This window comes from Falco punctatus (assembly GCF_963210335.1).
Source record: "Falco punctatus genome assembly, chromosome: 4".
Taxonomy (NCBI): domain Eukaryota; kingdom Metazoa; phylum Chordata; class Aves; order Falconiformes; family Falconidae; genus Falco; species Falco punctatus.
In genome coordinates, this window is record NC_137583.1 from 34,409,437 (window position 1) to 34,429,187 (window position 19,751).

Genomic DNA, 19,751 nt, shown 5'->3' on the forward strand with positions numbered 1-19,751 from the left:
AAACCAACTCATGCACCACTGCCCATGAAGACTCTCCTCATCCCACCACTCATGTCTCTCTTCCATGCCGACTGTTTAACACAACCAAATTTTCAGTCAGTCTTCTCTTATAACCATGTCAGCATGTTACAAAGCCTCCAAAGTTAGGGTGCTGCATTGTACCCATACTGGGGAAGTAATAAAACATAACCCATTTCACATTCCCATTGTCAGTTCTCTACTACTACTGTTACAGAACAAAAGAGTAAGCACTGTGAAGACTTACAGCCCAGCTTTTCTCTGTTGGACTCTGAATGTTAACATCATGTCCCAAGTTCATTACAGTAAGTTACAGAATTCTGCTCCCCTCAACCTGAAGGATAATATCCATCACTAGGAAGACTAAGGTAAAATAAGAGCATGATCTTCTAATGTTACAAGTTTCATAAATATGAGAGTGTGTTTGTTGGGATTTGGTAGGGATTCCCCCCAAAATCATGGTTTCAGTATAAGAGCCTGTTAGATCACAGTAGAAAAGAAACTGCTCAGAAAAACTGCAACTGCCATCAATGAAACATAAGATCTGAATTATTATTATGGACAATCATTTGTAAGTCTAAAATGGTAAAACAATTAAAATCTTGCCTTCAGAATTTTTTGTAGTACGTACACTTCTCCTCATATTGGCCAAAAGTTATTTCCCTAGGAAAATGTAGTAAACAGAAAGAAAAAAAAAATCCTAGGACTCTTTCAGCACAGTGGTTTGATCTACCACAGCACAGACATGCAGTTTCGGTTCGTCTGTCTGCCCAGCAGCTGATCTGGATCCACGTCTGTCCAAGTCAGAAACGCAAAACATTTTGGCCATTAGTCCTTTAACTGAGGTAAATCTCATTCATACAGAAAGTACATTCAAAAAGGCTGCTGACAAATTTCACTGATGTAGGAGCTTGGTTTTGTTTGAATTAAGGTGGGTTTCCCCCCCCCCTTATTTAACTGCTTTAACTTTATGGTATGAAACCAAAAATATATACACACAACTTACGGTGGCAATCATACACAGAAGTTGCAATTCTAAGTAACACAAAAAGCATATGTCAGACACAAGGATAAGAGCAAGTGAAAAAGTCAACTTAATAGTGCCCTGTGATGGTCTTTAAATAAACAAGATTATGAATCTTATGTGTACACAGTAGTATGAATATATAGTAAGTTTTAACATGCAATTTTTCCACAAGTCTTAGAGCTTCAAAGCCCTTTATCACTTCAATATAATTGTATTATATTGTATTATCAGTATTATTGTGTCATTGTCTGGAAATGACAACATTTATAATTTCTAAATATACATATGCGTATAGAAGATGCAATATTTGAATCAGTGCTGAGAATGCCATCATTAAAAAATAGCCATTTTATCCCAGCGAGTGCTGTCGTCTTAAATTGTCACAACATTTGGCTTCTTTCTTTGGGTTCTTCCTGCATATGCTCCTAAAAGTGAAGTAGAAACATTACCATTTCACAATCAGTAGTACCAGGTTTTGTAACAGGATTATCCAACAAAAATAGCTGAAAAAGTTTAAGACAAATATTTTTTAAGCAGTTTAATATATTCAGTGGCTATTTCTAAAATGACTGCTTTCTATTTCTAAAATTACTGTTTTCATAATTTTACATCCAAAATGCCTTACAAGAACTACCTATAGGTTTGAAAGTAACAGCATTTTATAGTATTTCCTTCCTCAAGTAATTCCATCTTTTCTGCTACTCTAAAACATCTACAACTCCAAAGTTTTTAAAAGATAAGACTGTCACATCACCAAGAGATTAAATTAATTATGCTATGTACTACTTTTAAACAAAGTAGCAATTAAAAAAAATACGCAAGTCAGATATTTTAAATAAATCTTTCCTTTTCCCCAGCTGCCAAGAGACATTTGTAAGTTTCCGTAAGTTGATATACACAACCAGAATTAAAAGCGCAGTATGAATAAAGTCATGAGGCAGAGCTCTTATAAAAGGAAAGCTGCTCAAGTATTAAAAAACCCCAATAAATAGATCAGTCTTTCTCCATGGAACAAATATATACATACATACATATATATATATTTTTGAAAGCCATATTGTGCTATGCATAGCACAAGTATCTTCCAGTAATAAGGGTTTAGCATTGCAGGCTGCTAAAAACTAGCACAACTCAGCATTTGTTAGGTTCAGGCAGTTATTGGAAGTGTCCAGCAATGTGAGCAAACACTTACACAAAGCAGTGACAATCATACCACATGGTGCAGAGCAGTGGAAATGGAAGACAGCCATGGAAAAGAAATGATTACCAGGCACATGAACGTGACAAAGGAAGTGCCAGTCCTTTTCAGACTCTTCAGTTACTCTTTGTCAGAGTTGCAGTGGTTACTTACAGGTGCCCAAGGGCTACATTCAGCACAGTGCAAAGCAGCTTTGGAAATGCCCACAGAGACCTTACCACAGCAGGGTCCCTCCCATGTGAACACTCGTTTCCCACTAAACAAAAAGGCATTCTCACCAGTGCTGTACCCTTCAGCTCACCTGTGATCTCATGGGACAAACAACCAGGCTGACAGGCACGATGCTTTATTAGTGAGTTAACACTACCTCTTCACTCTCCTCAAGTGCACTCCAAGTTATACCAAAACCTCACATACATAATAGGACAGTAAAAGGAAGTGTAAAAAAACCCAGCAATCTAGACTAAGGAATTGGAAGCCAAATTTTATTAAAAAGACTTAACAGACTTTCTGAATACAATTATCACCCAACCTTTTCCAGTGGCAGAGGAGCAATTACATGAGGCCTCTCCTGCGACATACAATTGACCTGCTATTCATACACAGCAAGTCTGACGTCTTCCTCAAGCGCTGGCCTGAATGCTAACACACTTCACAGCACAAACCACCTCACACGGGCAATCTGCTCCCTGCCCAGCCTGGACAGGCATGCAGGAAAGACCATGCTTGGCCAAGTGCTGCTGCCACCCAAACACCGTGTGTGGCTCATGCCCCATAATTCTTTTCCACACCGCTGACTCAGACTGGGTGGACACCAAGAAGATGAATAGGTCTAGTTGTAGCAGCAGCCTGATCTCAACCACCTTCTAACACAATCAGACCACATTAAATGCCCTGCCTGGCACAGCTCACAGGCTACTGACTAAACATGTTGGTCCTATTTAAAATAATTTAAATAAAAAATAGTAATTTTTTTTTTAAATCAACATAAAAGACTCTTTAAGGATGTATTAGTTCATACTTTTCTCTTTAGCACAGAACTCTGGACTGAAGGAGTACAAAAGAACAAAAACTAAATTAAGGATTGTCAGCTGATTCCTAAATGAAATGTCTTCTTGCCAGAAAAAGGCAACAATCAGAGTGGTATTAAAGCTACCAAGCACTTTGCAGACAGAATTTAAAACAACAAATCAGAAGAATGGAAAAGAAAGAAAAAAAAGAGAAGCTAGATGAGTACATCATCGTTTTCTTCTGAGGGTTTGACTCATGTCTAATTTGAATGTATTTATAATCGCAGTATTCTACTCACCCTCTTTCCCTTTTGCCCCTCTAATAAGCACAATTTAATTAGGAGTCAGGGATGAATGAAGACAAACAATTAAATCAAAATATTATGAGTTAGGAGTACAGCAGACATAAATAAATCTCTGCATTACCTAGACCAAGCCACTGCTGCAAGCCTTTGTTTTCTGACATGCTCAACTTCTACTTAAAGAAGAGAAGCATAGGCATTTCTTTGGCTTTTTACATTTTCTTTTAAAATTGACTTGAGATTAGTTTCTCTGCCTATCGTCTTTCCAAGACAGAACTTCTTGCCTCACTGCAGATGACTTTCAAGGATCTCTCTTGAACAAGACACTTTATCACTTCCAAAAAACATTAAAAAAAAAAAAACTAACCAAAAACCCCTATTCAACATACTGCCAAGCCTTTCACTATTCGCAGTTTATCCATATATAAAGAAAACCATGTTCTGTTTAAATGTATTCTTCAGGGCTTTTTCATTATCACAAAACTATGGAGATGATTTCTTTCACACCAAGTGTTCCCCATCTAATAATTTCAGAATGCATTTCTATTCATTTAGTGCAACTAAATGAATAGACAACCTTTAGTAGTCTACTTATTTATAAAGGAGCATATGGATCTATTGGTATTACACCATGGGAACACGTACAATGTCCAAACACTAAATGAGGTTATGTTGTGCAACTAGAACTAGGCAGCATACAATTGGTTAGATGCATCTGCTTTAAGTTCCAACGCAGCCACCACAGAGGCATTAAATAGCTTTCCAATATTCCACAAATGGCAATAAGGAAAGGCAAAGAGAAATCTAGAGATATCTCAAAGGATTCTTTTCCTTGTCAAGAATCAACTGTCATGACTTAATTATGACTGAGAGAAACTCGGGGACTTACCTAACAAGAGCAGCACAGACTGCCAACACAGAAGAGTTGAGAAAGAATGCTTTAATTGGATGTCTGATGCTGGACGCAAACGTAAAAAACACTGTAGATTATTACGAGCTGAGCATGAATTATATGAGATTGGGGATGGCATCCAAATCTCACATCAGTGCTAAACTTGACACTGACACCACCATTACGTTCCTACTCTTTCACCACCTCTGCAATACTGTCACTGGTAGAGGTCTTGCCTGTTTTGTTGTCCCTGTTCTTCAGCACCTTCATTCACTAGTTAATACCAGATGCAATTTTGCAAACTTGCCAATAAAAACTTGTCTTAATGGCTAGCTCTGGTTGCTAAAATGGTATTGCTCTACTTTATTTTCTTCTTTATATTTCAGAGAGATTATTACTGCTTCTGCTCATTTTTCTTTAGTGCCATTGGGTGCAGCTGAACTGCTTTGCTCCATTTCAGTGGTGACAGTACTGCTGAGAGAAATGGTAACAGAAAAATAAATGAACAAACCTTGGTTCTAATCTCATTGCTTGCTTTTTCATTTTCCTCTCTTCAAACTTAAATGCTACAGATATGTATGCATGGTTATTTACAATACATCCTTCTATGGCCACCTGTCTTGACTTCACAAAGTGCTACAAAAAAGCCCAAACACTCCTGCACTAAAACTTAGAGACACTCTCTGCCAGCATTGCTCCAGGGCAGTAATAAATAAGAATTTACCTTATAGGACAGGTTTTATGCTTGATAGCTAAATATAATTCAGGTCACTATGGAAAAAATGTTGAAATCCTACCACATTATAAATTTGCCTTATTAAGCCCCAAAACTCCCAATTTTTGTACTTGACTTCTGGAACTCTTATTTGAGAAAAAAGTGTAATTAAGATCTTAAACACTTTTAAAACCTAAAAATCATTTTACCTTTTGATAAATAAAGGTTTGTCACTTAAGAAATTTAAAATTTGTGGAAGATGCTCCATAGTGTTTTATTCCCTTCATACCTGAACAGGCTGGAAACTGAGCGCTTTCATACAATTATCAAACCTTTTCAGTAACAGGTAACCCATCAGTAATCTCTGTATGTATGCACAGGAATACTCCACTTTGAAAACTGGGTCATTATGACTCAAACATTTTGTAAGATGCTACAGTAACACATATAATTTTAGTATGATGACTGGGCGCCCACTGGTAAGTCCGAAACCATCCTTCCTGTCCTTTCTGTAGGCTTTATGTTGAAGACAAGTTACACGTGTCCAGAACTAAGAAGCAAATGACATCAAGGTTCTAATCCAATTCTATTTTGACTACTATTAGCTTCTCAAACAGTTACAGTGAATATATCTGGCAAGCTTGTTTAATGACTGGGCATCTGGTGAGTGAAAGCAAATGAGCTGTGCAGTACATTCTATATCCTGTGTTTATAGAATTTGAAAGTGGATGGTTAAGTTACCAGCACATGTTTGATTAAAGAGATAGGTTAGATTTAAGACATAGCAAAGCAGGTGCACAAGAAAAGGAAAACAACATATTGTCCGTTTACTTTTTCTAGATACTAGTAACTTATTTACTATAAGATCCAAACACCAATTTTCTACACACCTGAAACAGCTTTGTTAGACACTCTGCTCTCTGAGGCCTTCTTTCTATTTTGCTCAACCCCCTTCATTGAGGTCTTAGGGGTTCTAATTAAATATAAAAGAGTTAATAAGTCACTTGCAACAAAGTTGAAAGGCTGTATCTAAAAATATAAAGACACTATCAAACTGTGTTCGGCATGAAAACATTCTTATAGTGTTCCACAGAACCTCCTCCTGAGTATGTGTACAATTCCTACTGATGTTATTATGGTTTACGTAGATAACATTAAATAGGAGGACATCTCCCCATGAACATATTTTTTAAATTCTAGTCAAGAAACTGATTCAGTTCAGATACTGTGGCATTACAGTCTACATTTAAAAATACACGTATTTCATTAAGTGGAAGCAAAGCTTCATGAAATGAATGTTACAAATAGAAATGTTGGAACACGGTGTACATGAAGACAATACACAAGAGGATGAGAACACTAAATATTTTCTTGCAGTATAGGGTAAAACAAAGCTTCATCACTCTCTCGACATACTGTGAGAAGCAATTATTTTTACTTTGAACAACAGTTGCACCAGTATGTGTAAATATTATTCAGGAATCACTGTGCTCTTGCACTTTGCATTTACTGTCATCTTTAGACTATAAACATGCTGTGCTCTTACCCTTGTCGGCATAGCAGTCTATGAACTGGGGCATTCTGTCCTTGATTTGGTTGAAGTACACTGTTAAAACACAATTTTTTATTAGTGCTTCTTCCTGTCTTTAAGAAACAAATATCTCATAAGGAATACTGAATTATGCATGCTGTTTCACATTAAAAAATTCAGAAAGGCTAATGGTTTCTGTAATGCAGACGACATGTAGGCAAAAGTGGCAGGAATTAAAATCCCAGAATAGGATTACTATTTCCACTATTTGAAACGTATAAAAAAGCACATCGAGAAAACTCCCTGAACAGTGCCTCGGGTTCCTAGTCATTGATAAGAACATACCGGAAAAAAGGACTGAATTGCTTAAATTTAGTCATTGAAGATTGAACTGTATTAATAGATAGCACTTGTTCAAAACTTTTGGGTAAGCACGGCACAAAAATTGTTTTTCAGAGTTGCCAGGTATCTGACTCTTTACACTAGAAAAAGGTGCAGACAAGCCTCATAGAACAGCTGCTGTCTTCCTGAACAGCAAATACTGAACCCTGACTTCTGTGATCTAAGCAAACAATCACACAACCTAAGAGCAAGAACTTTACTTCACAACAGAAAGCCACTTCTTGTCTGACAGCTTTCTAAAGATAAGCATATCAATTATTACATGGCAAAGTAAAGGGTGTTAAGAGAAGTAATATGCCAAACAGAAGCTTAAGAGATTCTAATAGAGAGAAACCTTGAACCTGAACACAGAGATTTCAAGCCATCAGTAAATAATTTTTGAAAATAAAATTTCAGAACTGAATCTTTTGTAATTTCTAATGAGCTAATAAAACCATCTCTCAGATCATGCTAAATCAAATTTAATTACTGTCTGTCATAATAGGGGCAGGAATTGAGCTGACTGATGGCAAGTCAGCAGTGCAGATCAAAAAATCTATTACTATAAGGCAGTTCTTCAAAGGCATCCTAATACAAGTAATCTTCACTCACCGGCTTTCAGGAGATTTTTGTTTTATGATTATTTTTTTACTGGGAATTCCCATTTCTGAAGCCCTAAAGAAATAAAAAGTATTGAAACATATTTAAATTCTAAAATCATCATTCTAGGTCTTAAACAGAAACAGTAAGAGAAAACCTACAACAGGATCGACATCTACATGTAATACTGCCAGAGCAGCACTACAGATTATCACTTTGTACTCACAAGCAAGTGTGACACAACCGTTCAGTCCACTGTGTTGCAGGATAATGCTGGCTACCATGCCCCAAAAAAGCTTTTCTACCAATAATGTATCCCTATTGCTACGCTCTTTAGAAAGACTGATAAATAACTTGGAGCACTTCTTACAATTTATAAAATCAACAATAAACTAAGTGCTCACCCCTGGAATAGAGCACAAATGCACAACGTAGAACAAACGTTTTTCTCCCATACAAACAGTATCTCTTAAGTAAAGAGCAAACTGCTATTGGTAAGACACCATACACCTGAAGACAATTTTTTTATTGATTCTTCCTAGGAGTGGTGTTAGTTTGCAAAAAGCTGTTACTCCAAACACATTTCACTATCTCCAATGCTCCCTACTCATCCTTTGCACCCTGCCCCTGATCACCACAAAGGGAGAACTTAACATACTTCATGTACTTTTTCCTGTCCAGAGACTTCTGTGTAGCTGTTGAAAGTGTTGCTCTCTCTCTTGGGCTCTTTACTTTATCCTAAAAAAGCAAAAGAACCAACAATAATACTAGTTACTCCTCTTATTGAGCTTAACCCTACCTGGCCTACCTCTACTTAAGAGAAATAAAATTTAAAAAAAAACCCAAACAACAAAACCAACAGTGTGTTTTCAGTACTAAGTTCACATTCAGGCTAAACTCAAGGGTTTTTTTCTTTTTTAAAACTAAAGGATCTTCCTTATATTACCAGACTAAAAAGGTTTGTGTGCCATAACAAATTCTTGTTATGCACTTCTTATTATTACTTTCATCATGTTTTCCATTCTGATTTTTATACATCTACATATTCAAAGTTTCAACATAATAATCTCCTACTGCACCAACCGCTTTTTTTATATTTCAAGGAAGTTACCTACAGAAGCATAATTAAACAACAATTTAGATTTAAAAAACTTTTTCCTGGGTGAGGAAGAATCCTTAAAAGCAAAATGATACAGTAAAGTCTTAAAACAGTTTACATTCTCTTGAATATAACACACCATTTGCCTGAGCATCTTCTCTTTACGAACTTCACGATCATGACGCAGAATATTCATTCTTTCTGATGCCTCCATCGTAAAGAAGATGTCATAAATGTCATACAGAGCAGCTCGCAGCTGGAAATAATAATTAAAATATTAATAAAATATCCAGTCAAGTTAACATTCCCATGGTTCTGATCATCAAGCTCTTCTTACTTTCAGTCTAAACAAAACACTTGAAAAATAATTTTGAAATCTCTCTTAATGTGTCAGCACAAAAATGGAATCTTCTCTTCACAGCCACAGTTTAAATTTTTTACTTTAAAAAAAGCCACTGTGAAGGTTTTAGATATTTATACTACAAAAGCAGAATGGTTAAGGGGAGGAGGGAAAAAAAAATATTGAGTCACCTGAGCCATTACTCTTTCATGAAGGGATGCATCTTGTGCTGAAACACTTCCTCTTTTTAACGGAGCTTCAGACTGAAAATTTTTAATGAACTCCATAGTATCCTGGGGAAGACAGTAAAATAAGATCAAGCACCAAGCATGGAGCATAATGTTCACAACAAAGCAATTCTTACAAAATGTACATGTAGGATATAATATTCTGTTTGACTTGGACCTTATGACATTAGAGCAACGCAGCACTCAAACATGCTCACATGACAGGACATTTCCAAATGCTTCTGAAAGCAGAAAATGCATGATTTCATCTGTCAATTGAAGACAGGAACAACAACAACCAGTAGTAGAAACTGAATAATACAAAATGCTGATCTTACTTTTACAGTTTGCTTAAGATGTTTCAGTTTTTCTGTCTGCAAGAGTCTACGAGTGAGAAACCCTTTTGCCACAGCAGTGACCTTATCAAACTTCATTTGTATCTCTGGACTGAAGACCTTAAAAGAAGAGAAAAGAGTTTTCTAAACATTTGATTGAAAAAGCAAGAATTACAAATTATTTCTCAAATAACATCAATCATGTGACATAAGTTTCCAAGTAAGAAACAAGCTGTTGATAAAGTTTTGGCTAGGCCAGAAGTACCCACCATGGTATTAAATTAGCAGAAGCAATATATTGTTATATGATTATTTTGCAAGAAAAATATCCTATACAGTTCTCCTGTGTAATCAAAGTCAATATAGGAATACTACACTGGGGATACTAAACTTTTCTGTGAGATTTATTACTGCACAGCTATTAGAAAGTAACTAGTTTCTTACAAGAACTAGACAGCTTTTTAAACCATAAATAAATCTTTTTTTTTTTTCCTCCTTACCTGAGTCCACCTAGTTTTGATCCTGTTACTTGGCCTAGACACTGAAGTTTTTATAACTCCACTACCTGATGGACCCCAGAGAAAGAAGGAAGTTTCACTTGTGGAAGCAAAGGCATTAGGCGTTGTAGCGTGAGCAAAACCTGCATGGAAAGCAGAATATACAGTTCAACACAGACTTCTGTCCATAAATTAATGACTATGGGTGCACATTCACTCAGCTCCGAGGTAGCAAGCAGCTTTGTTCACAAGGTCAATTATATGCAAGAAGCAACCTGAATATTTCTGATTCGTTTCCTAGCAAATTTTGCTAAACAGAAGACAAATCAAAAAATTTCATAGTGTTCTGGAACAGGTGAGAGGCATCCCATCAGCTATAGCTGTACCTCCTTGCAGTCAAGACCCCTTGGCAGAGCCCCTCTAATGCTTCTACACAAATGAGAATGCCTGGCCCACTGCTGCGCAGCTTCGTGGTGTAAGGGTGAACCTTTTGTGACATGATGCAAATCCACATCCTCGCCTCTGATCAAATGAGTTTACTCTTAGCTTGTTTTCCTCAAATATGCCCTATAATAATTATAAAACAAATGCAATACATGGAACAGTAAAAGGATAGCTGAAACCACACTAATTGCCAGCTAGACAAAGACTCAACGCAAATTGGTTTTACGTATGCCGTCAACAGCTGAAAGCAGCAGCTGCCCACACCACATATCCTGACCAGCAAGTGCCCTAGAACAGGAATATTTATCAATACAGTGGGGCAGCCGGTACAGTTAAGCACTAAAGCAAAACATATCGCAACATTTAATCTACGTTCTATCCTCTCAGTTTTACCAATGCTGGTTGAGTTTGCATTATGGACTGTCTTCAGCTGGGACTGCACACTTTCCAGCAAGCCACTTTCACTTTTTTTCCTCCACTCCAACTCCATTCTACTGTTAATATTCACTTTGGAAATTTCTATTTCTGTTGTAGCAACCTTCTTTCCTGTCAGCTTTCTCTCCTGCTCTTCCAGTTCCTACAAAAGAAAGAATGAACTATGGGACTGTTTTTCTAACTCTGTGAAGCAACAGAATATACATTTTAAAATCAACTGCTTCCGAACAAACTGCATTACAACACACATGCCCTTTGCTTAGAATTTTCCTCTTTCTACCTTACCTTCTGCAATTTCTCCTGTTCTTTCTCTTGTTCAGCTATCAGAATCGACAGTTGTTGTGCATGCTGTTCTTCAAGTCTCTTCCTCATTTCTTCAAAGGCCAACATTTTAGTTTTTAAAATATCATCTGAGAAGATACATTACAAAGAATCAAGTATTAAATAAATTTACATGATCTTTGTCACAGACATACATGCTTTTAACAGGAATAACTTGCATCGTCAGTGAAAAAGTACAACCTATTGTGTGATATCAGGTTTCCACTACCTCATCAGTTACTACAGTCCTTCAAAATACCTGCATGCTCATGCCTGTGGGATAAGCATGGGAATGGAACAGCATTAACACCAAGTAAGCCTTTATTAAAATAAGGACACAAAAAATCTAGCTGTAAGAATAGGATACATACACTTGCTTGAGTGAATTAAAATTATTTATGCCACTTCAGCTTGATTTGATAGAGACACATACAGATGTAACAGTTTCGCATTCAGAGAAATTATCCATATAGTGATTTGCAACCCATTAAAAGGTATTTTCTTTTAACTTACATAGGCTATCGTAGTCTTACTTAGACCTCATAGAATAAGACATAATTTTCTTAGTAAAACTAAATTCCAATTTCTACAAATGGGAAATTAGTATTTGTACTGTCAAACAATACCCTTGAGAATAAGTACAGAATTCACAAAACTGATACACAATGTCCTAGCTGATGTTTCCTCATAAATTGTTTAATCAAGTTACGAGAAACCGTTATAATGAGTTTTGACTCCAAGCTACTCCTAAGACAGCAATTACTCCATTCTGTAGCAGTTAAAGATGGCTCAAGTAGCAAGCTGAATTTCTGAATTTGTCATTGGAAATTAGATAAATAATTAAGTTACTGAAAAAAGGTAATTTACAATCAATAAAATTTTGGCCTTTTTATATATATACATACTTACAAACATCAATGACCGTTGAGTTTTTTTCTAAAATATTTATTAACTGAGAAATAAGTTTAAGAAAAAACCCTCAACTACAGGAAATCTTTTACCTTTTCCCATAGCATCAGAGGCTGCATTCTTGGTAATGTAAACTGATCCCCCAGGGTATTTCTGTTCTTGCAACCACTGCTTCTCATGTTCTTCCATTCCAACTGTTAGAATGCAGTGACTGTTTTCTTTTTGGCAGTTGTCGGTGTCTAAATCAAGTCTACGTTTTACCTTTTCAAAATTATTTTCTAGAAACTGTTCGTTTGCTGGGGAAACACTTGGAGTGTCCATCTGCTGTCGCATAGTCTTGCTCTGCATCAGTAGCGGGGATGGGTTTTCTACATCGTAAGATTTATTGAGTTCCACTGGGGAGTTACATTTAGCATTTTCTAGCAGAGTGGACGGTTTGGTTTCATTCACAGCTAGAAGCTTCTGTGTTACTGTGGACTGACTGCTGGCAAATGGCTCATTCAACTTTGGAGCTACAATATTAGTACTAGTCTCCACTTTATATGGTCCTCTGCTGTCCATCACTACCTGTCCCTCCACTGTAGCTGACAATGCTCCTTTGCTTTCCAAGTGCCCAAAGGAATGGCGATTCGGTTTGCCAACGCCCAACCCATCACAAGGGCCTGAAGAATTCCTGTTGACACCAGGAACTCTGCTAGGGCAAATCATAGTGAAGTCCACCATGAACTTTGGCACCGATTCAGACACATTATTTTTATCTGCAATATCTTGCATGATTAAATCCATCGCTCTACCCTTGCCTTTAGGACTTAACTCGTAGGCATTCACAGGGTTATTTATAATGATATGTCCCATTGATAAAGGTCTTGGGCGCCTTCGGTGCATTTTAGGGCTCATGCTTGGCTCTGGGCTCGGCAATTTGGCATAAGAGCCTGTGAGGCTCCTGACAATGCTACTGTCACAATCAAACATAGAAGTCTTTTTAAACTCTTCATCTGAATCCGAATCCACCAGTGGGGGTGTTCCAACTCTTGTAGGTATGTCCACTTTAGAAAAACTGGAAAAAGTGGACATACTTGTGTTATTTGTATGAGTAGAGGCACCCTGGAGAAGGGCATTCGATTTATTAAGACTGGGTTTATCAAGTGTCAGAGCAGTGCAACCTCTGCCTGTAGGCTTTGTTCTTTCTTTCACAGAGTCAGATGTTTTAACACCATCATTTTCTTTATCTGAATGACTTTCATTCATACTCCTCTTTGAATTACTTTTTGAGCTACGCTTGGTTTGCTCTTTCTCTATGTACTCTCTAGATTTCTTCATCAGGTTCTGAAGACTCATTACATATGGATCTTGGACTTCCTCGTCTGACGGCGACCCTCCTAGTCCCTGTTGCTTTTGCAAAGCATGTGACGCAAGCTTATTATTCACATGGTCAGGAGATGCAGCCCTTGGACAAGGTATATCTTTTGAGAAGCAACTGTCACTTTGCTTTGAAAAAACATTTTCTTCTGCTGCTTTAACTACTTCTGTCACATTTGATGTCACCTGCCCAGTAGTATCTGATGGCGTAAGTTCTGGTGTCTTTTCAAGCTCTGTGGAACCGTGCCTTTCAGGAGAACAGGAAAAATTGACATCCGATAGAGGTGCAAAGTCAGTTGAAGCTTTTGAATCTGAATCAGGGCAAGTATTCTCAGCCTCCTGTGCCTTCACATCACCCACACCAGGTCCTTTCCTGATCTGCAAATAAAAATTGAAAATAATCAGATATTTTTGATGAAATCTCAGATTCTTGCAAGCCTCACTTGAATTAAAAAAAAAAAAGAATGCTATCACCTTAAAATCAATAAAAATTTTCAGTTCAACTGTTACCAGTTTCCTACAAATTACTTACAATACCTTGCTCTCTGCCATGAGAAAGAGATTACTGGAATTAAAATATAGATTTAAATAATGGCCCATTCAGAAATTTTACTGACACCAAGTATCTGAATGCAAAGATGCTCTTTTCTTCATAAGATAGTCTGAATATAGTTGATTAATTTTATGGCTTCAAATTATCTTGCAAGATCCCTTAAAATATGAAAACCTGTTTACATAAAACTGAAAAATTTCAGCATAGAATTTTGTAAATAAAATTTCATTGTCTAACCTATAGACAGCTAAGAACAAATCAGCATAATTTCTAATAAAGATAGTGAAAATAATTTGTTCACTTCTATACTAATCCAGAGACAATTAAATATGAAGTTTTGTTTGTCAACTACTTGGAAGACAAACTTTATTTAAGTGAGAATTACATGTTACTTCTAGCCAGCATTTGTTTAAAAGGATTTTTACACTACAACTATCCTATAGGTTATCCTGCGTGTTGTGCAAATCAATTATCAAGGGGACGCCTTTAGAAAGAAAAAAAAAGCCAACATATTTTTTGTATTGAACATGTTCCTGGTCTGCTCTTCGAATCCCAAGCCACATGACTGTTGCCATGCACACCCAGTAAACAATGCAAACTAGTAAGGTCTGCCACCTTAGTAACACAACAAATTCAGTGTTAACTGCACTTGTTTAAGCAACAGGTTAATTTAAAGACTGTATTACAATTGTTTCAGCGACAAATAATACCACTTGATTAGACATATTTAATACTCTTTCAATTTAAACCTCTATTAAATTCATCATTGAAGCAGCAAAGAAAAAACAGTTGCAGTAAAATTATAGAGCACACAACAGAACTATAAGCTGTTGCAAAGATTATTTTAATTCTGTAATCACAAGGCTGAATATAGGTTATGTTCTGATTAAACCATAAGCTTGCAAATAAAGCAAGCTCTAATATCGCGGGTTTTGTTCGTTTATTTTTACAATCTAGTTGTTTCAAACATAGTTACAAAAGCAAGTCAGTCATCTGGTGTGGTCTGGCTTTTGCATACACCAAAACAAGCAGTGAAAAGCAGGTCCCATGCATTACACTGAATATAGATATAACCACCAAATCATCAACTATCTGGTCATATAACATGAAATACTAGAAAATACTGCTTCTGGATAGTTAACCGCTATTAATTCCATGTTTACATTGGTGAATACTTAAACCCCAGCACCTTCCCAAAACATGTGTAAGTAGAGGTTTTCTGTAAAGCTGCAGGGCAGTTCAGTTTTGGACTAACACTACCTGCACATTTTCTAGAATCTCCTGAACACGATCCAATAAAGCTCTTTTCCGGCAGTTCTGTCTCCAGGTCTCTAGGTCCAGTGCTTTCTGTTTATATTGCTGTATTTCCTTTTTCTTTTCAAGGCTAAGCTGCAATCCATAGTGTAAGAAACATGGTTTATTTCACTAAATGCAAATTTCAGTACAGAATTACATAAATAAATTAGAAAGAAAAACAATAGAACAAAACAGAACAATCACCTAAGCCAAGACTTTATGCACATTTTAAATGCCAGCTTCTTTTTAAGCAATTTTTTTTTTAAATGGAAGATGCACAAAATGCCTTCTTGGCACACATGTAAATGAACATTTATTTAAAAGGTCATTTATAAAAAAATTTGCATGAACATTACAGACTACAGTACGAACTTCAAATGACAAAGACTCTGTAGGACTCTTTCTCAGTCCTCTATGGAAATGGGAGGTTTAGAGCCCCCTGTCACCAATCCTCCTACCCACACCCAAACTATCAAGCTCTTAAGGAGGACTAGCTCGCACTTGCCCTCTTGAACCAGAGGTGAATTTCACAAGACAGAAATATATGCAAGTAGTCCTCTGGATCCTGTTAAGAACCAGAATCTGAGAGTCTTCCAAGTTACTACTTTAAAATATTAAAATATGTAGTTTGGATAAAAGTCAAAATTACATCTACAAAAATTGGTTTCACAGAGTTCTACAAAATGAAATAGTCTCAAGTTGAATTACGTATTCCTCCTATGAAACCTTAAAATATCCACCCATTTGTAAATGAAGAAAATTACAATATATCATTTAGTCTCCAATGTATATTTATATCATGATTATTTAGTATTGATATTAAGAGAGTCTCTCCATTCATACTTCCCACCACTGAAGGAAGTCAGCTGCATTATTGCACAAACTACCAACAGACTTCTGTGTGGCTCTGTTTGCATTAAGCACAGAATGACTTACCATAATTGATGAACCTGCAAAATACATTAGAGAAAAAGCTGCACGCACATACAAAAGAGACATTTACTTGAAAGCTTTTTAACTATCTCAACATTTCCTATTTGCACTTTTTTTTTTTTGACACTGTTAAACAAACTCATGTGTTCAGTATTTGGAACGTCAATATGATTCTACATGAAATTAAGCCCAGCAGTAACATTCATCTGTTTAATACCACAAACACAAGGGAAGTTTTAACTCTCCTTGTGAAGATAATAAATTTCAAGAAATTAAAGCCAATGTAGTCAATGTGGAAAAAAGTACATTTTCCCACTTTACTTTGTAAAATTAAGGCTAGGAATGCTTAGAATACACTAAGCAGCAGGCCAGACGATACCTCACCCTGAGCTGTACCTTCAGTAGAATCATTACATGTGGATGGACATCAAAGCTAGTACCAACAGCACAGTTAGCAGAGAAGGAAAAAAAAACCCAAACAACATCACCCCTCAAAAACCCCAACCTTACCAGAGGGGCAAGCACAGGTACTCCATGGAATTGAATGAGGGAGATATTTTTGTGGGGAACAGTGAAAGATATTTCTCTTTTTATTGCCTCTTCTTGGATTCTGGAAAGATGCTTCTTACAGAATATTTCATAGTCCTCCATCTTCATGTTAACTAAGCAGCAAAGAATAGTAAGATGTAGTTTCAATACCATGAACGAAAAATAGCATGACAACTGGTTCTGTAAGACTATATTCTGAGAAGCAAATTATACATTAGAAAACTTAATCAAGTTCCCCTTCTTCCTATCATTAACAAAAGCTGCAAAACTGTTTTATTTTTTCCCCCATATAAAAATAAAATCTGCATACATGAGTAAAAAAGATGACCACAGGTACAGAAGAAAGCAAGCATTAGGATGATCAGGACTTGCAAAACTACGCATGCTACAGATAACCTTAACGATTTCCATCAAAGACTAAACCTTTAAGGTCTCCCACGATAGATCCTATCAACTGTAAAAAACCCAATAAATAAAACTGCAGCAAATTGGAAAAATAAAATTATTAAGCTAGTATTAAAGCAATACCAGCCTTTATATTTAGGGCGCTGGAAGGAATTTGTGTCGCACTCCCGTGAGCCTCCTCCTCGACACGTCCCTGTACGAGCAGACGCGGACACCTCCACCAAAACATACATTACAACTTTGTTTCCTTAAAGAGCCTACGTATCTCACACTGCCCATCCCTACCGGCGTAAAACCGACAGCCAAGCGCCACCGGCAAGGCCTGCTAAAGAGCTTTTGTTCCCCTCGCACACCGCTTCGGCCGATCCCTGCCCTCCTCCCGCCGGCTGCCGCGGCACCGAGCGCTCCTCAGGCCGGGTCGCCTCTCCCCTCGGCCGCCCGGCCCACCCCCGCCCCCGGCAAGCAGGCGGCCCCGGCGGGGCCGGGCCTGGGCCCCGCGGCCCTCCCTGCCCGGCGGCCCCGCGCCCCCCCCGCCGGGGCACGGCTCGGCGCACGGCCCCCCGAGCCACCCGGTACCTGCGCGGGGCTCGGAGCCCCGGCCCGGCCGCTGCCCGCCGCCGCGCACCCCGGGCGCCGCCCGCCGCCTCCCGGCCCCCGCCCGCCGGGCCGCAGCACTACGAGGCCCAGCGCGCACCGCGGGCCCAGCGCTCCTCCTCCGCGGGGCGGGCGCTGCCCCTCCCGGGCCGGGCGCTCAGAAAAGGCCCTGGCCGTGGGGCTGGGGTGGGCCAGGGCTCGGGCTGCCCAGCCCCGCGGGCAAAACCGGCATTTTCGGGCGAGCTCCCGGGCAAAGGTAGCGCCGGTTTTCAGAGGCACGAGGTGGGGCTGAAGGCCACCACGGTGCTTTGCTCCCCAGTGACACCCACCCAGGCCTCCAGGGCGTTAGCACAGGTGGAGTCTTTACCTAAAGTCCTGGTTCTGCCTTATCACATTAAATACCATATGGCTGTGCAGCCCTGTGTAGGCAGGGCCACAGGTGTGCCGCCAGCAGGTATCGCTCTCACTGGACACGCTGTGATGAGAAAGATAAACATAAGAACTTGTTAATATGCTCTTTGATGAAAGCACCACGGTGTCACCACGGTCACCCTATCCCTCCGGCTGGGGCGGCAGCCAGCTGCTGGTCCCGCAGGATTAGGTCACCCTCACCCACCAGGCTGGCCAGGTGGAAAACACATGCTTGCCTACCAGCACTTGGCCCAGACGAAACGAATTTAAATTTATGGAACCATCTAGTTTCCAGTGAGCATTTAGAGACGTTAAAGCTGGTGTTCTTCTTTCAAAAGATCCCAAGTCCTTCATCTGTTGTCTCTTCAGTGTATTAAATATTATTGAGGGTTTTTTTAAACCATCTTTAATCTTAACAAATGCTGTTGTTTATCAAAAGATTTTTAAATACCTTAGACATTCCATTATTTATTATGTTTCTGCACACATATGTCTGAATTTTCTTCAAAAACACCTGGCAGAAGCACAAAACTACAGAGAGAAAAGAGTATGTGAGACGCTCACAGTCAGCTGGGACAATATGTGACAAATATTTACCCCACCTATTTCAATAAATAAATAAATAAAGCTTAAAAGATTGCTTGGTGCCTGTTCCACTTTTGGTTGGCAAGAATTATACACATACAAAAAAAATTTACTCAAAATCCTCATTTATATTAGCACAAACTGCTATTTCCTCTGCTTCACTATTCTGTTTCTAGACTGAACAACCGCAGATTCTTCAGCCTTCACCAAAATCCCAGTCTTGTTGCTCTTTCCTCTGGATTCTTCCCAGTTGTTCACACTTCTGTCACACACAGTGACACACGGGAGGTACCCCCTGCACGGTGCCCGCTCTCCAAGCAGGGGACACGGGGGTCCCCGCCACGGCCTTTGGCATCTCGGCCCTCCCCGCTGCCTCAGCATTTCATCTCAGGTTTAGCTTGTAAGCAGGCACAAATGGCTAAATTAGCTGCATAATACACATAGTAAGCTATATAACGCATACACTATATAACACTGTATATAGAAATGCGATAATTACGTGGGAAAAAATTACTACTAACATTATACTTCTAGTTAGTTTGCTGGCATACCTGGGAAAAAAAACCTTTGCGCTCTGCAGACACACAGATCTCCCGCGACTGTCTGGGCAGCGGTACCTTTCCTTCGGTTAACACCCCTTATTCATCCCGCGCCATGTTTTACGGTCAATAACCCCCGTTTTCCTGCGGCGCCCGCCCCGAGCGCACCCCAAACGGTTTGGGCCCCTGCCGCGCTCCGCCGCCTCCACCCGCCCCTCAGCGCCGGCCGGCGGGCGGGGCAGCTGC

The 19,751-nt window shown here is 38.7% G+C and overlaps 1 protein-coding gene across 10 annotated transcripts; it reads right to left on the reverse strand.

Annotated features, from left to right (window-relative positions):
• Nucleotides 1-51: 51 nt before the first annotated feature.
• CCP110 (centriolar coiled-coil protein 110) lies at nt 52-19,654 on the reverse strand. Of its 10 annotated transcripts, none has more exons than XM_080386656.1 (17): nt 19,518-19,654; nt 18,338-18,445; nt 16,933-17,084; nt 15,454-15,582; nt 12,374-14,018; nt 11,337-11,461; nt 11,010-11,193; nt 10,176-10,315; nt 9,679-9,795; nt 9,305-9,406; nt 8,913-9,029; nt 8,333-8,412; nt 7,687-7,749; nt 6,709-6,768; nt 6,053-6,135; nt 4,445-4,513; nt 52-1,470 (listed from the first exon to the last, which is right to left on the reverse strand). In XM_080386656.1, exons 3-17 carry the CDS (start codon nt 17,077-17,079, stop codon nt 1,418-1,420), a joined length of 3,114 nt encoding a protein of 1,037 aa, XP_080242782.1. In that variant the 5' UTR covers nt 17,080-17,084; nt 18,338-18,445; nt 19,518-19,654; the 3' UTR covers nt 52-1,417. The 10 variants fall into 10 exon arrangements, with proteins under 10 accessions (XP_080242782.1, XP_080242780.1, XP_080242783.1 ...); XM_080386654.1 differs by having other exon boundaries at nt 18,338-19,393; nt 19,518-19,646; XM_080386657.1 differs by lacking the exon at nt 18,338-18,445 and having other exon boundaries at nt 19,518-19,645.
• Nucleotides 19,655-19,751: the final 97 nt, after the last annotated feature.

Coding starts and splice junctions, on each gene's coding strand:
- CCP110 (XM_080386650.1), bottom strand. CDS start 17,609: ATGTATGTTTTGGTGGAGGTGTCCGCGTCTGCTCGTACAGGGACGTGT. Junction 11,194..11,336: donor AACAGGAGAAATTGCAGAAG/GTAAGGTAGAAA, acceptor TTTCTTTTGTAG/GAACTGGAAGAGCAGGAGAG. Junction 10,316..11,009: donor TGCAAACTCAACCAGCATTG/GTAAAACTGAGA, acceptor CTTTCCATGCAG/GTTTTGCTCACGCTACAACG.